The 18,507-nt window shown below is 36.5% G+C and overlaps 1 protein-coding gene across 1 annotated transcript in view; it reads left to right on the forward strand.

Annotated features, from left to right (window-relative positions):
• The window catches only part of CC2D2B (coiled-coil and C2 domain containing 2B), a gene marked incomplete at both ends in the record, with an annotated part of 107,876 nt that overhangs the window by 8,716 nt on the left and 80,653 nt on the right, over window positions 1-18,507 (forward strand). The window contains 3 exons of the mRNA XM_081268240.1: window positions 15,051-15,127; window positions 15,597-15,662; window positions 17,973-18,056. Of these exons, the coding sequence (XP_081124366.1) occupies window positions 15,051-15,127; window positions 15,597-15,662; window positions 17,973-18,056 (227 nt within the window). The remainder of the gene's footprint in view (window positions 1-15,050; window positions 15,128-15,596; window positions 15,663-17,972; window positions 18,057-18,507) is intronic.

Consider the following 18,507-nt stretch of genomic DNA (forward strand, 5'->3'; position numbering starts at 1 on the left):
ATAAGTCTTATTCTCACAATAAATACTTTGAGCTCTTTAAAGATGGAAAGTAGACCTGTGCCGCAGTCTGGCACAAAATAAATAAATGCAATAATTTTAAGAGAAAATTAAACAAATTATTAAAATGTAAGTGGTAAAGCATAAGTAACAGATAATTTCACTAACACTGAAATGAAGTGAGTCTTCTCTGGCTTGGTCACATTCTGGTGAGAATTAAGGAGTAGTTAGTTGTAATGACCATTACATTGCAGGCTTTCATTTATCCCAGAAACTTCCATAAATACCATCCTGTTTATCATATGATAATGTGAGTTAGGGTAGACAATTTTTAGGGAAGATATTATCTCCACTTGAAAGATTATTTAAAAAAAAAATGAAGCCAGAATTGACTGGAGTTGTCAAATGGCATGGAAATCTCATGGGAAAGTGAAAACCCAAATCTAAGTCTTGTCACTTCTCCTCTAAGGGACATCCCATATTTGAGGCAATAAAGGCAGCAAAGAATAGAAGACTCTGTTTAGGAAGGCAAGGGTCGATTTGTCCTTCCCCATTTAGATTCATTAAAAAAAAAAAAACCAGTATGTTCTACAGACAACCTTTTTTTTAAATGTTGAAACTTTTACCTATGATGAAAATGCAAGTTTCTCAAAGTTTCTTCTTGATTTCTGTCCTGTTTTCTTAGAATAACATGCTTGAGCACATTTTTTTTAATTCCCCACACCACAACCATATACTAGACTCTGATGAAAGTGAAATTTGGTGTAGCATTAGTGAAGGGTAAGTATTCTTAAGTTATTTTTACCTACTTTCCTGGATCCTCATTACATTCCTATGATCATATAATTACCTAATTGTTATCATTGTACAGAAAATGAAACTAAAAAATTAATTACCAAAAGGTATACAGCTACATAGTTGAAAGGGGACAACTTGAGCTGTAGCTATAGCTCAGTGGCAGAGGGCTTGCCTAGCATGTGTGAGGCAGTGGATTTGATCCCTAGCACCATGTAAAAATAAACAAATAAAATAAAGGCATTCTGTCCATCTACAAGTACAAAAGATATTTTAAATTAAAAAAGGAGGGGAGAACTAGAATAGAATTCAAAGTATTTTTTTTTTTTTGCTTTTATTTCATTTATTTTTACGTGATGCTAAGGATCTAACCCAGTGCCTCACATGGGCTAGGCAAGATCTCTGCCACTGAGCTACAGCTACAGCCCCCAAAGTATTCTCCTTTTAATGCTACCTAACCTTTAATACAAATAGTTTTATGATACTTCCTATTATAGAAGCAGCTACATTTTTTTTAAGCCACTGTTACAGAAACATTCTATAACCATGGTTACTGATCTCATGACAGGATAAAATTCAAACCTGCCCAGGCTCTTTCAAGACCCGGTATCACACAGACTGATGCCATCATTTGAATCTTAACTTTCACCACACATCCCACCCAGAAATCATCTCTTTGGTCCAGCAGGTCTCCTTAGAGTTCAACAAATACATCAAGTTCCTCCCTCTTTCTTGTTTTGTTTCCCTAGGTTCCTTGACCATTTAAACCAGAGTTTCTCAACAGGGTGCTGGTAATGTTTTGAGTAAATAACTCTCTGAAGGGCTGCACGGCCAAGCATTCCTGGAAAGGTAATAATAAACATTTGTCCAACATTTGAATGAATGAAAGCCTACGGATCACTGCTGTGCTCTCCTCCATGCTAGTAACTTCCTTAACTCCATCTTTGCGGGTTTCCTAGAACAAAATTTTCTGTGAGAAACAGGAACTTGAATGGTCCATTTTCAGAATATAATATTTAGCTTTAATTGGGACGTTTAAAGGTAGATTTGTAGTCATTTTTAACTATCATCCTTCCCTTTGCCCTCCCCTATTTTAAAATCAGTTGATCATGTAGACTAACCTATGTGATCAACTATAAAGAGAAGAGGACAGCCCACCCAAGTGTGCTTGCTAGCCAGCTTCCCAGCCCTTCTGGCAGAGTAAAGTTTGCCTTGGTATTTCTAAAATTCCCAAACTGTTACTGAGGCCTTCTGCGAAACTGAGGTAGTGCAAAGAACCCCTCTTGAAAAAACTCTTATTCTTCTGACCAAGTCAGAAAGATTTCAGAAGTGGCTCAGAGTAATCAGCATGAGTTTATTGAAAGGAGAGGAAAGGGGAAGGGGACACTCTCAAGGGAGAGAGTGGGTCCTCTTGGAGCTGAGAGGGGACAATGTGTCACTCCTGCACTCCAGTTTTAATGGGATCCCAGAGAAGTTTCCAGAGAGTCCCATCCAGGGCTACCTCTTGACTTTTGACAGAAAGGTGACATCAGACTTTTAAGTCCCCACTATCATAGCAACTCTAGGTCACCTTGGCCTGTGTGAACTGGTTCTAATTGGATTCTTAACTGCACTGGCTCTCTCTCATCCATCAAGGAGGTCCACAGAACAGGATAGAGGAGAGTGTGGCCTCGGAGTTGCTAATCAAGATCCCCAGAGACCAAGCAGGAAGTAGGTCTGATTTTATAATGCAGTTACTATGTATATATATTCAGGCAGTAACTAAGCAGATTATAGGCAGTAACCAGTACAATTCCTGGCCAACTGTCCTTGCAGGGAGGAGCCGGCCATGGAGCAAGCGCAGGGACTGCAATGTGCGCCCTCACACCCAGGGCTGTGCCTATGGGATAAACAGTTTGCCACTCACACACCTAGCATGGGGGAGTGGTTTGACACTCAGACACCCTTAACATATGCCTTGTATGCAGTACTCCATGCCCTTGTCTCCACTTAATCATACATTTTTTTGTATGTGGTAGGGTTGAAACTACTGATTTTATGGTTAGGAGGAACTATCCCTATCTCCCAGAGTTTCAGGATCCGGTCACAAAAGTCTCCTCCTTCATGGTAACTTGGGTTCCTCTTATCAACATTATTTGTGTCCTGCATTTCTCTGCCTTTAACAGGTAGTTTGCTGAGGAATGTGATATATCCTGTCCACTTAGGCCAGGCAAGGCTGCAGGGAAATTGCTTCCTAAAAGAAAGCATGTGGGGGTCAGCTCAGTGGGCCCGTATTAAAGAATTATTCTCTTAACCTTCTGATCCCACCATTCACATCTGTCTGTCCCCTAACCCAAACCATACAAGTTTATTGAAATAGTTATTTTCACTGGGCCCAGCACTGGGGAAATAAACAATGCAAGTTGCTTCGTTTAGTAAGCAAACATTACACAAGCGAGCATGTCCAGCATGCTCTGAGACTCTTAAAACATTAAAGTAGCAAGGCCTGTTTGCTACTTGGTCAAGTGTGCACTTGAAGGGCTGCTGGACGCCACACTCAGCTTCCCAACAAGGCAGACAAAACCCGGAAGCATCAGCAGGGCTGGCAAAGCCCACGCCACGCTGCAAGAAAGCCACGCCCCAGGTGATTATAGTCCCCGGCTCCCGCAGTGAGCGCTAATAGACGCTGAAGACTGAGGCGCCTGGATTCAGACCCGCTCGGCTCCCGGGATTCCGGAAACCAAGCGCTCGCGCGCTCCCTGCCCCCGCCCCGCGCATGCTCCGGGGCCGGACGCTACGAGGCCGGCTGAGGAGGCTTGTGGGCGGTTGGTGGCCTCTGTGGCTCAGCCGAGGGTCGTGAGCTGCGTGTTTGCTGCCCAGGCGCAACGGAGGCGCTCTGTCCCTCCAGGTGAATGTGATGCTACCCGTTGAGGCCCCCAGGACCCTTTCCTGACAGACACTCTGAGCTTGGGTTGAAGCCCTGCGCTGTGAGAAAACCCGCGGGGCCCGCCTAAAGTGGGCGAAGGGATGGGGTGGCCCAACTACTTGGAACTGCCCCAGCTTTGGGGGACAGAGTCGCTCGGAACCCTGGGACTTGCAGTCCCCAAGGACCTGTTCCGTCGGCTTCCCCTCCAATTTGGGGAAGTGGTAGAGCATTGGAGGCCAGCACTTGAGTTGCATCAAATGCCGGTGGGCAAGGTGTTTATGTGACGAAAACAAGTCCATGACCCAGCCTTCATCCTCACTTTAGAATAAGCACAGAGATGAACTTGCAAGGTAGGATGCAGTCAACAAAAACTAGCTTACAAACGAAGTACCTTCGAAGCCAAGATCAGAGTGGGGGCGGGGCGGGTGGGGGCGGGGGACTTTCTGGAAGATGTAGAATTTTGCGTCAGCCTTTGACACAGGAATGCTCCAGGCCAGTGGAAGTTGCAAAAAGCAAAGAATGAAGATGGCAAGAAATGTAAGAGTTTAATCTTATTTGGAGGTTTATGTTGGAGACCTCATTAGAAGGCCGGAGGGCCTTTTGGCCTCACTTGGAGACAGGACCTATGGTTGACTTTCTCTCCAAAGAAGACTAAATGCAGACACAGAGTTACCCCTTGTTTTAAACAGCTTTTTTATTTGCTGTGACTAAAGGATTGACTAGAACAACTGAGAGAAGGAAAGGTTTATTTGGGGGCTCACGGTTTCAGAGGTCTTAATCCATGGAAAGTTGGCTCCATTCCTCAGGGCTGGAGGTGAGGCTGAGCATCATGCCCGCAGGTGAGGGTGACAGTGGGAAACAGCTTACATCACAGTGATCAGAAAGCAAAGAGAGAGAGCGATTCCACTCTACACATACAAATATATACCCAAAGTGAGGCCCCAGTTCCCACCTCCTGCAGCTACACCCTACCACTTCAGTTACCACTTCAGGAGATTAAATCACTGATTGGGTTAAGACTCTTATAACCCAATCATTTCTCCTCTGAACCTTCTTGTCTCACACGTGAGCATTTGGGAGACACCTTCCATCCAAACCATAAGACCCCTTGAGTTTCAAATAAAAGACAGCATCACACACTTCCTCCAGTCGACTTTCCGGACCTCTTGGTGTGATTCTGTGAATTCATATACTTTACTCTTGCAATTATTTTGTGGGTAGCATAATTACTTAGAATTGTGTGTCTGTATTAGATACAAACTTTCAAAATACACCATGGTTTTCATAACCTGTTTCCACATTTATTTAATTTGTATTGAATTGTACCAGAAGTCCCCACACAAGAGAAATGGGCCCAAATGGTTCTGGACCTACAGGAGCGGGTTATGATTTGGGACTTGGTCTTGAGAACAGTGGGTCATTTAAATTTGATACCTTTCAAAGACATAAGAATTCACACATCAGAAAATGCTCCTTCAGACAGTGTATTCCTGTTTTGGTTTGGACAGTAAGATCACACTAAACTAAATTACGTTAATTATCAAACTTGCCAGGTAATGGAATTCAGAAAGTCATGATGCTATTCACAGAATGCTGTAACATACTGCTATATCACACTTAGCTAAGTGTAGAATATTTGTTTTTATATTTATACTTTTAGTTGTAGTTACTGTATCACACTTAGCTAAGTGTAGAATATTTATTTTTATATTTTTAGTTATAGTTGGACACAATACCTTTATTTTATTTATTTTTATGTGGTGCTGAGGATTGACCCCAGGGCCTACATGTGCCAGGCAAGAGCTGTACCACAGAGCCACGTCCTCAGCCCTATTTTTTTAAACTCTATTTTTCCATGTCTTCACACCAGTAAAGGGTAATTGATTCCGGATGTTTAATATTTTTATTTTGACAAAATGTAATTCATTGTCCTAATTTTTATCACACATTAAAGTGAGACTTTAATGTTTTTTCATAGTAATCTAATTCAGATCAAAGAAGTCTGAAAAGGCTTGATTTACACTGCTAAAGGAGAGTTCAGAAAGAACTCTCATCAGAGTATGTGACAATAGATGAACCCAGATAAAGACAAAATTGTATTTCGGACTGAATTTAGTTGTGTTATGAAAGGAGAGGGCATTCATTGGCAGATTTAGAAAGATTTTCAACAAGAGCTAGGAGGAAAATAAGGGAAAAGAAATTTCTGTTTAGCTTAAAATTAACCAGAGAAGCATTAGTAAGTAGTACCAAATGCATTTTTGTGATCATTCTATACACTAGTTTTTTGTTTTTTTTTTTTTTTTCTGTGATTTTATTCTGGTAGTACCTATGAACCCGAACTGTGTTACAGAAGCAATCTGGTTGAAAATTGTGCTGAAAAGAAGTCTGCTGAATCCTAGAAGACATTTCCTTGTGGTTGGTAGTACTTCAGCATTCTGTTCCAAAACTGAAGATCCAGTCAGGATCTTGCATAGCCTTGTACTCCCAGATTTAGAAACCCATGTGGGACCTGGTACAGTGGCACACACCTATAATCCCAGGGACTCAGGAGGCTAAGGCAGGAGGATTGCGAGTTCAAAGCCAGCCTCAGCAACAGGGAGGTGCTAAGCAACTCAGTGAGACCCTATCTCTAAAAAAAAAGTAGGGCAGGGGATGCCCCTGAGTTCAATCCCTGGTAACCCTGTCAACCATTGCCGCAAAAAAAAATTAAAAAGAAAACTATGTGGTAGACTAGACTATAAATACATCTTGGAAATTATACAGACTTGTATTTGTAGCCTTTATGTTGAATGACACTGCTGCAAGGAGTACTTGTGGAGCCAAAAATGAATGTGTAAAGAGAAATAAAGCTGGCAGGATCATTTTGGCCTCCACAAATCTCCATTCATTTAATTTAATATTTTCTTTAATTTGTAAATATGAAAGACTTTCAAATTAGGCAATTGCTTATTTTGTTGGGTTACCCTCAACAAACTGCTCTTCAGATTTTTTTTTCTGATTACATTGCTGTTTTATTTGGTTTTACAGAAGCTGGCTTCCATCCTAAAGACTGTGTAAGAGTGTGAGATGTCAACCTTCACAGTCATTGGAAAGTAATGTTTTTGGTTTCATCTTTGACTTAATTACATTAATTTCAAATAAAAAGAACCTACAGTAAAATTTATTGTGCTAACATCCCTGTTTGTAAAACTTTTTATATTCTATTATATCTATTTCCAAGAAGGCATCATTACTAGATAGATGCTTCCAAAATTACAAGTTGGACTTTGAGGGGCATATTTTCCTATGCCAACCCTTCTAGGAGTAGTTCTCCTGTGAAGCTTTTTTTTTTTTTTTTTTTTTTAGGTTTCTCAAAGGTCCCCGTGATATATTCTTGTTTGGATATTAAATTTGCAAAAAACATAAAAGAGACTTTAGAAAGTTTTATTTCAGGACTCATCATGATATATAGTACTTCTGGTAACTGGCAAAACCCAAAGTTTTCCCATTGCCAGGCAAGAAGGAAATATTTGTACAAATAGAATTGCCTTCTGTTAGCTGAGGATCAGAAAAGCCCAAATGAACTTCTAGCTTTAATTTTCATGCTTTGGCTGTGGACTTATAGGCCACCTGACCCCAAAATAGTCAATTTCTTTACCCTTTAGCTACAGGAATTGCAAATTAGCAATATCCTCACAGAGAATATTGGGTTTAACTTTTGAAGTCAGTTTTTCTAACACAGAAAGTTGAATTGTTGTAAAAGGGATATTTCAGTAGAGCAAATGCAGTTTTTATCTAATATTATAATTTTATCCAATATTTTGTGTATAATAATTTATTTATCTTTTATGTGGAATAATAAATGAATAGGTTAGGAACATCCTCAGGTGTGCAAAAAAAAAGGATAAATATTTTCTTACACAATAACATTTTATTTGATAATTTGATTAATTATTACACTTTTACTATCTTTAGGTCATACTACTGCTAATATTTTCTCTAGTTTAGAAGAAAAAATTTAAGTGTGGGAAGCCATCCATGAACTGTGCGTGAACTAAAGTGATGTTATGCCATTAGGCAAGAAAGTATGGTATCAGGAACTCCCAGTAGCAAGCTTGCTTGTTTGAGAAATGCATTCTCAAACTGGTAACTGGCAAAACCCAAATTTTTCTCATGAACCATGCGGTTCATGTGACATCCTGCCTAGCTCCATTTCAAGTTCAGCATAGCACCAGAGATGGGGTGACCTGCTGGAGCCACACAGCCTCTGGGAGATGGGTGTGGCTTGCCAAAATGCCAATCAGCCTATTTACTGCAAGACCTGTGCCACACCTAGAAGCAAGCACCCCAGATTCCTCCCCCTGAAACCTTATTCCTGCCTTTGATGTATCCCCCTTAAATAAAGAAATGGAGTATTTTTTCAGTTGTTCAGTTCTAGCTTCTATCAGGACTGGAAGACTCCGCTTTTCATATCTAATTTCTGGTTCTGTCTTTATTTCTCACCAATTATTTCAGACTTTTTATTTCCCAGGCGGCTCACACCTTCTGAGCAGGAACCTACCCTGGCGGGGGTGCTGGTCACCTCAATACATAAGCATCAAAAAGCCAGGTATTGATCGGAAGTTCATTTCAGAAATTCTTGAAGAATGGAAGGTAAATTCAAACTTCAGTTTTCTTGCTATCCTATTCCAGTGGCGTGTATGTAATAGCTACTCAGGAGGCTGAGGCAGGAGGATCACAAGTTCAAGGGCAGCCTAGGCAACTAAGTAAGACCCTATCTTAAACTTAAAAAAATTTCAAAACAACTCAGACTGTAGCTCAGTAGTAGAGCACCTGCATGAAATGTGCGAGGCTCTTGGTTTGATCCCCATAGTCTACACATGCACACATACACACACACACACACACACACACACACTCACACACACACACACACACACATACACAGTCATTAAGCCAATCTGTTTTAAGTGTCTTTTTTTAACTGTTAAACAAATAAAAAAATTAACTTAGACTTGATTCTATTCTGTTCCAAATGCTTCAGTCTTTTTAAATACTTCCAAACCTTTCACCTAAGTATCTCATTAACATCCATTCCCATTCTCCATTTCCACATCCATTTTTAAAATTCAGATATCTATTATTTCACATTAGTATGATTAAAATGACCTCTGAGTTAATCTCTATGCCTCTGTGTAGTATTTCTATATTTAGTCAAACTCTGCTTTTTCTCCCACTGTAAAGTTTAATAGTTCTGCAAGGAAGGAAATTCCAACATATTTTAAGAAGTAATTCTTAGGTATTTTGGAATGTTTTTAAATCGATGTTATGAAAGTGATTTTTTCCTATTATATTAGTATATAGGGAAGATGCTGACTGCTACATATTTTCTCCCTCTTGATAATAACTTTCTTATTATGTCTAAATGTTTTTGATTCATTCTCTTGAGTTTTCATATATAAAAACTTATCATCTACAAATGATGATAATTTTGTCTTCCATTTCTTAAAGTTCTCTTCTTTTGTGTGTCTTGTTACATTGACCAGAATTTCTGCTAGATACTAAAGGGTGAGAAAATGATAAATATAAAAAAACTAAAGGGAATATTTATTTGTTTCTATTAAATCAGAAAATTTAAATACCATGTTTATCTTAAATATCACAATAGTCTTCTTTTAGCATTTGTATAATCATTCTTAAGAATATTTTTCATTTATTTAGAAAGTGGATATGAAAGAAACATCATGAAAAAGATCTCAAAGAGAAGAGACAATATTAAAAAAAGGGTAAAGTATTAATGGAGTTTATAAAGATTTCTAGTATGAATGTCTTATAGCATTTTACCAAGAGGTATGTTTTCCTGAAGAAAGTTTACATTTTCATTCAATTGCTTTTGTATTCTCTGCCAAACATTCTGATTCTTAAACAGCCTGTGTACCATGTGGACATCATAGTATTGGATAGAATTAGCTTTACAGAGGTCATTAAAATCATTCCCTGCTTCCTTCCAGGCAAATGAGAATTTATTTTATAATTTCATCCACTAAACAGCACAGGCTTCCCAATCTCCTTTGGTAACTCATTTTAATTATCAACCAACACTTTTCGTCAGCGTTTTTTCCCCACACAAACTACTGAAATGAAATGCCTCCACTGTTTTTCACTTTTTAAAACCTTAAGGGAAAAAATTCATTGCAGTTTTTAATAAAATCATGAGTTTGTATTCAGTATTTTTATTAAACCAATCAAACTAAGGTTTCCTTTTGTTCTTTTCTTTTTGTTCTTTTTAAACATTATTTATTTGACAATGTTTATTATGTACAACATGTTTTTTAATTTGTGTACATTGTGGAATGGATAAATTGAACTAATTAGTATATGCATTATCTCATGTACTTGTTTTTGTGGCAAGAACATTTCAAATCCACTCTCTTAGCAATTTCAAGAATAGAGTACATTGTTATTAACTCTGGTCACCATGTAATACAACAGGTCTCTTGAGCTTGTTCCTCCTGTCTTTGATCATCATCGTCATCATCTCTGAATCTCTCCCATCATCCTACCAGACCAGCCCTTGTCCTCATCCACTCCAGCCTCTAGTAACCACCATTCTGTTCTCTCCTTCCATGAGCTCACTTTTTTCAGGTTCCACATGTTAGTGAGATAATACAGTATTTGTCTTTCTGTGAATGACTTACTATACATACTATCCTTTAAGTTCTATCCAGGTTGTCACCAATGACAGGATTTTCTTCTTTTTAAAACAATAGTATTGCATAAATTACATAAATGTACCACATTTTTTATCCATTCATCTGTTTATAGAAACTTAGGTTGATTTTACAACTTGGCCATGGTGAATAGTGCTGCAGTGAACAGGGGAGTGCAGGTATCTCTCTCGTGTGTTTGTGTGTATATATATTTAAACACCATAAGTTTATCTTAAATATCACAATAGTCTTCTTTTAGCATCATGATAATCATTCTTAAGAATATTTTTCATTTATTACACACACACACACACACACACACACACACCACTTGTGGGATTGCTGGATCCTGTAGTAGTTCTATTTTTAATTTTTTGAGGAACTTTCATGTTCTTTTCCGTAATGGAGCTACTAATTTACATTCCCACCAACAGTGTACAAGTGTTATTCAACACTTGTTACCTTTCATCTTTTGGGTATTAGCCATTTTAACTGGGGTGAAATGATTATCATTGTGTTTTTGATTTGCACTTCTCTGATGATTAGTGATGTTGAGCATTTTTGCATATACCTATTGATCATTTGTGTGTTTTCTTTTGAGAAATGTCTATTCATATCCTTTGTTCATTTGTAAAAGTCAGTTTATTTATTTTCTTATTATTGAGCTTATCAGTTCCTTATATATTTTGAATTTTTAACCCCTTCTCATGCACATATTTTCTCCCATTCTGTAGGTTGTCTCTTCACTCTGTTGTTTCTTTTGCTGTGCAAAAGTTTTTTTCATTTGATTTAGTTCCATTTGTCTATTTTTGCTTTTGTTGCCTGTGCTTTTGGGATCATCTTAAATATCCTTGCCCATACCAATGCATGGAGCTTTTCTTTTATGCTTTCTTTTAGTAGTTCCACGTGTCTGGGTCTTATATTTACATTTTTAATCCATTTTGAGTTGATTTTTCATATAGCATGATATGAAGGGCTAAATTTATTCTTCTGTATATGAGTATCCAGTTTTTTCAGCATTGTTTATTGAAGAGATTGTCCTTTACCCATTGTATGTTCTTGGTACGCTTGTCAAAAATCAATTAATTGTAAATGTGTGGATTTATTTCTGGGCTCTCTATTCTGTTCCATTGGTCCATGTTTCTATGACACTCTAGAGCTTTGTAGAGTATCTTTTGAAATCAGTATGATGCCTCCACCTTTGTTCTTTTTGCTCAAGATTGCTTTTGCTATTCTGGGTATTTTGTAATTCTGCACAGATTTTGTGATTTTAGAAAGTAGTTTAAAAGGATTTTGATTTTACTAAATAACCTAATTGTAGAATAATCCTGATAAATGTGATATGTTTAGTTTTATATACAAATCATTTAATTCATATGTTAATAGGAGAGGTATTAAGTACGGATTATACTCTTTTATTTAAGTCTGTCAGTAATAGAATAGGGACCTTTACAGATTATTTACTTATGTATTTATTTAATTATCCTCCAACTTAAATATCCATATATTCATGTCTCAGCCAGCCAGCAATCTGTTTCCTGCTTTTCTCAAAAAAATTTTGGGTATAAATGCACGCCTACATTTCTAATGACTAGGGAGGCTAAGGCAGCAGAATCACAAGTTTGAGGCCAACCTCAACAACTTAGCAAGACCCTGTCTCAAAATAAAAAATGATAAAGCAGCTGGGGATATTGCTTGGTGGCAGAGCACCCCTGGGTTCAATCCCCAGTACCAAAAAAAAATTTTTGTCTAGTCAGTTATTGAAACATATATGGACAAATATTTACCTGTCTCTTAGAATAACTCAATTAAGATTCATATTTTTGTCCCTGCCTTCTAAATGGAGATGGAAAATTATTAAAATAGGATTGTTGGGCAAAAATATTGAGACTTAAAGGCAGACCTCTGTCAGTCATTTTTCAGGGTTGATATTTCATCATACCTCCAAGAGTTTACTATCTCTTGGTTAAGAATAGAATTAGGTAGTAATAATTGTCTTAAGAAAGATATTAAAGGTTGAATAAGAAATAGGGGAACATCTTAGTTCATGTTGACTTTATTCAGTAATTTTAAAATATGGTATAAGAATAATTGGAAGTTCTTTCAGAAAGTTGATAGACTGTACTTCTATCATAATAATGTTTTTATCACAATCATGTTAGTACCTTTCTTTTTGACATTTGACATAAATCCATGTTTTAAATATGATGGTAAAGCTGATGTGTGTCTTCTTGCTCTCCTTCCATCTCCATAGTAATTTGGTTATCGTGGATAGTTGTTCTTTTAACTAGTATATATATTTAACTTGTAGCTATAGTAACTATAATAGTCTTTGCAATTACATTTCTTAAAGTTAACAGGAAAAGTATATTCCATATCACTACAAAGGATTTAACATTGCTAGCTTAGTTTACTTTAGAATATTTACTGTTAACATACTAAACTTTTAATGATGGTAAAACATTCAACTAGAATTATTGAAATATGGTTTTGATGCTCAGGAAAGCATTCAAGGCTGGAGACACAGATTTGGGAAGCCATGCACTCTCCATAGCCTTGGAATGCACCTACCTGTAGTCTATGGAAAGAAGCATGACCACTAAAGAATATAGGGAATAAGAAATTTAAGAATAGAGGGGCAAGAATATGGAAAGTTTCCAGACAGTAAGGGTTCTTAACATTGTCAAATGCTACAGAATAATCAAGTAATAATTAACACTAGTAGTGTTGAATTTTCAAATTCTTTTCATGTGTATCTGATCCCATTTGACTCTCCTAGAAGATATACGAAGTAGGTAATATATGAACACTAAGAGTTAGCCTGTGGATTTTATTATTAAAAGATACTTTCTGATATTACAAAGAGCAATTTCTTAAAGGTCCACCGTATATATAGAGAGAGCTTGGATAAATTCATTAAAAGATGTAATTTAAGAAAACAGGCAAAAGGTATGAAGTGGCATTTTAAAGGAGATGATGTTCAACAGGTTGATGAAAACATAAAAGATATTCAAAGACAAAACAGAAAGATGCAAGTTAATCCTTTGTGATTTTTGCTTTTTAAAAAATTTTTGCAGATTTCAGAAGAGACAGTTACCAGTTCAGTAGAAGAAATTGAAGACACACATCTCTCAAAAGGTTTTCATTAAGTATTTCACAATTTTGATATTCTTGATTTTTATTTTTAAAATCATAAATGATTACTCCTATGGTAGAGTTTCAGCTTGGACACAGTTTCTTAAGGAATGAGTTTAATGAGTTTAATGAGTTTAATTAAATTTACTAGATAATACAAGATTGGCATAGAGAAATACATAAAAGAGTCAATGCATATATAATAAGTTCTATTTTCTCCTTCTTTCTCTGAAAACATGGAAAATTCACTAGTGCTTGAGACTGTTAGAACTTAAACATACATAGATAACAGAACCTGCTTTAAGTAGTGCCAAGACTTGGGGAGAAAAATAAATAATGGTTGACCTCCGGTTCATTCATTCAACAGATGTTTATTGAGCATCTGCTATATGTCATGTGCTATTGTAAAATCTGGGAATAGAATGTGAACAAAGTGACTGATTATTTTTAAATTATTCCAAGGAATGTTATATTTGAGACTAAAATTTTTCATGTCCTATTGTAATTTAAATCTATATTACCCTTTACTTCCACCCATGCAGTATTTAGTTAGGGAGAGGAAAAGACACAGTGTCAGGCAAAATGTCCTGTGTCCAGGACTGTGACCTTTGTCCTTCTCAATATATCTGGTAGATCATCCAGTGGATGAGCAGAAAATAATACTTACTTAGGAGTGCACACAACAGCTAGAGCCTTCTGTGTCCCTAAAGACTGATTTATTTCTTCTAAGAGCTGGCTGAAGTAGGGGTTAGAAGTATTATATTGATTTTTCAAAACTGACTTAAGAACTTAAAATAGGTACTAGAGATTTACCTCTTTACCTTTCAGATTCTGCAGCAGACCCGGTAGCCCCACCCAAAACACCCTTGTCATGATAATTAAGCTTCTCCTCCTGTCAGATCAGCAGGATGTCTGAAGAGGTTATTGTGGTTGGTAGTTTTGAAAATTCCTCAGGTGTCCAGTCCAGCCTCTTCTGTCCTACTTCAATTCCTTTCTTCCAGTTTAATCAAACAGCTTTGATATCTGTATATTTGTATATTCCACAGAACAGTCTATATAGAATATGACTGTTCTCATGGATTTTTTTTCCTAACAGGAAAAAGATAAAGTTAGTTTGTCTGAAGAATCAGAAAAGGAAAGTGACAAAGAGAGAAGTCACAAAAGTAGCAAAATTCATCATAGATAAAAAGTATTGATTCCAGATTAGGAGGGGCAAAGGACATCCATTGGTCTTAGGTTCTGAGCTTTCATGGGGCAATGACCTAGTCCATAGTTGTCATGATGCCTAGAAATGCATGCAGTTAAGATATTTAACAGGTATTCTTGATGTTTTTTGATGTTTAATTATAAGAAAGTATTATGGAGGCTGAGGTGGTGGCTCACTTGCCTAGCATGTGGAAGGCACTGGGTTAGATTCTCAGCACCACATATTAGTAAAATAAAGATCCATTGACAACTTTAAAAAGTGTATTAAAAACTTATAAAAAAGAAAATGTTATGAACTCTATATTATGTTTATTTTCTGATAGAGTTAGATACAGAAGAAAATCAAAACATTATAGAGACACTGAGAGGCAAAGTAAGAGGAAAACTAAAAAATGCTAAGGTAAGATTTTTTAAATTTTCCTGTTTTTTTTTTTAAATGTACTGTTTTAAATGAAACATGTAACATAATGACCTGAATAATAAGCTGACGCTCAGTTCACTTTTGTTTTGCTTTGTTTTTTGCAATGCTGGGGGTCAGACTCAGAGCCTTGCATACATTAGGCAAATCCTTTATCACTTACCCCCACCCCCAGCCTCCATTGAGCTCCTTAGGTCTAAAAGCCTTTATGTTCTTTCCTGGTTTTTTTTCCCCCCCTTTAGTCTCATAGCACTGCTGTGATGTCAAACCTAAAGCAAAGACATGTTAAGTGATTTTGTCATAGTAATTCTATGTGACATTTAAGGGAAATACATACATATATTTTTTAAAAGAAAAATATTGAGAAGTCTTGATTTATTCATTTTGGACAGATTATTGATGAGCATAATCATGTTTATTTTTATAAAAATTTATTTTTGTTGTGTTTCAGATTAACCAAGGGGAAAAATCTTCAACTGAGACGCTCATTGATTCTAAGATATATCAATGGTTTAAGGTGAATAACTTTAAAAAAAAAAACTTTATAAAACAGCATTATAGATGTATACCCTTTCTAGAGAAAATTCACCCATTTTAACCCTATGATCAATGACTTTCATTTAACTTACAGAATTATGTAATCAACAACACAGTCTATTTTAGGCCATTTTCATCATTCCAAAAAGAAGTCTTATGTCCATTTGCAGTCATTCCCTATTTCTTCTTGACATTCCCTATCTCTTCTTACTTTCATCCTTAAATTATATTAATTTTTATTGTTAAAAGGTAAACTTAAGCACATTAAAATTCTGAAGAGTTTATTTGAGCATAAAGTAGTTCATGAATTAGGCAACTCCAGACTGCAGGTAGTTAGGGCTCTACCAAAGGGGCATGAGGGTAGAACTTTCACAAAATAAACAAGGCAAAGAAAACATTAAAGTGGAACAGTAGCCTTCACATCCTATTGAGAGGTTAGCTGGCAGTTTCTGATTGAAACTTGAGTTTCATTTTCCTAGGATATGACCATTCATGCTGAGTTGTGTTTCAGTTTACTCATAGAAATTCAGGGCCCTAGAGCCACCTTAGCCTTCTGACCTTCCAATTAGTTATCCTAAATATACTATAGATGGTCCCCAAATTACAGATTTTGTTCTAAAATTCAGTATGTGATTGCATACTTGAAACATGAAATGACAAAAAACAATTCATTTTGGGCAACTGTATTATTAAAAGTATAGGTTAAGTAGCTGTAACAAAAAGATTTAAGTAAAATGCTTAAGAGTGAAGCTTTTCTTCTTTCTGGTGTTAACAATAAGTTGTTCAAGCTGTTGGGGGAGTTCTGCTGCCTTCAACATGTGCTTTTCATCTCTTAAATTCATGGCAGGGCTCCACTGTTTTCATTTGCAAGCCAAAGAAAAGGGAGGAGCAAATAACCAAGGGATTACAGGTTAATCTTGTAGGACAAGACATGCAGACTGCACACAGCCTTTCCAGTAGAGAATATGGGAGCAGTGTCTAGGCATCCAGCTAAAAATAGGTTCTGTTATTAGAGATAGGAGAAGAAAAAACAATGATATACAGCTAGTAACTTCTGCCACAAGCACCTAGAGTATTTAAATCTGCAAATTTTAAAATGTAAGAATTGTTGTTGTTTGTTTGTTGTTGTTGTTTTATTTTATTTTATTTTATTTTATTAGTTTTAGGTGGACATAATACCTTTATTTTATTTTTATGTGGTGCTTTTTATATGTGCCTCACACATGCCAGGCGAGCACTGTACCTGAGTTACAACCCCAGCCCCCTTGTTTGTTGTTTTTAAATCATCTTTATCTCTTCCACAGTGCCTCTCTTGGATGCTTAATTAAAAACATTTTAACTAAGTTAGAAATAAAAGCAGATTAAAAATAATGTTTGTGCATGTTTTAAATTCAACATATGAATAAGAGTATACCTAAATTGGATTTAATTAAAAATAATAAAAACTATGACTAACAAAATGTTCGCAGAGGTTGAACCATTGAGTATAAAGAAAAGAGGTAAAAAGAAAGAGAAATGGGCTCAAAAGAATTTTCATTGTAAGTATTTGACAGTAGTTTTGAGATGAGCAGAGATGATGGAAGTAAAAATACATATTGAGAATATATGCAGCATTGTTGCAAGGTGACACACTGAAAGATAACCTGACAGCTAAACTGTAGATACAAACAGGATATAAGATCAATTTTCACATTTTACATTTTCAAAAATTCTTTGATTCCTAGTAGCTATTAGTTTTACCTCATTAACAGAATTGATTCCTTTACAATCCCCTCTTAAAACAGTTTATTTTAATATGATTCTGTGAGAAAGAAGCAATGTGATTTATATTTCAAAGAGTCAGACTTTACAGTATGGAAAAACAGGGTGTATTGATCAGCAAGTTTATAATGAAGACACGGAACTTTTAAAACTTTAGTCACTTCTAATGGCACCATACTGTGCAGTGAGGTGGTGCTTGTCTGCATCCATGAACACTTGACAGTAGCGGGAAATTTGACCAGTATCAGCATTTTGATCAAGCTACAAGGCAAGGTAGTGCTCTTAAGTCTCAGACTAAAGTAAGAAGATAGTTTGGAAGGACAGAGATTTTGACTTACTTTAATGATTTTTATTGCAGTTACTAGAACATAAAAAAAAAAAAAACAACTAAAAACTCATGAACTGAAAAGACTGGAAGCTAAATATAACTTGATAAAAATAATTCAGTCCTGCTGTTCTTTGCTTATTAAGCAGAAAAGGTCTTCATTTAAACACTGAACGCTGGTTTACTGTTGTTTAAAACCCACAGACTGAAGTCTTGTTGGATGAAGGTCTTTCATTTTTCATTCTGAGTGGTGAAGAAGGCTCAGCTTTGGACCAGTCGTCAGAGCAGGTTGGATTTGTTCCCCTCTCTTCCACATCCTTGCTATCAGGAAAAGCAACTCTTTCTTAAATGTATAAAATGTAATAGTTGGAGAGAGATGACATTTTTATTATTGTGCCTTCCTTTTTTCTTTGAAAAGATAAATTGTTCATAATAATAATAATACCCAAAACTTATTGAGTGCTTACTTAATACCCAGTGATATACTGTTTTCAAAGTGGACCCTGAGAGATAGGTTTTATTGTTATCTTGACTCTTGAGGTGAGGGAACCTGGGCGCAGAGAGCTGAGCACTGATAGAGCTGGGGAGCATAAGCTCTAAGCCCGTGTTTCCTTCCTTTGCTATTCTGCCTTCTAAGTGCTTCATGTTGTTCTCCATGATCTTTGTTAGCCATGATAGTTTCCCCAGTCTCCATCCCTCAGAGGCCAATCCTAGACCCTTCCCAGTCCCTCTCACTCTC

This window comes from Spermophilus citellus (assembly GCF_964194105.1).
Source record: "Spermophilus citellus genome assembly, chromosome: 15".
Taxonomy (NCBI): domain Eukaryota; kingdom Metazoa; phylum Chordata; class Mammalia; order Rodentia; family Sciuridae; genus Spermophilus; species Spermophilus citellus.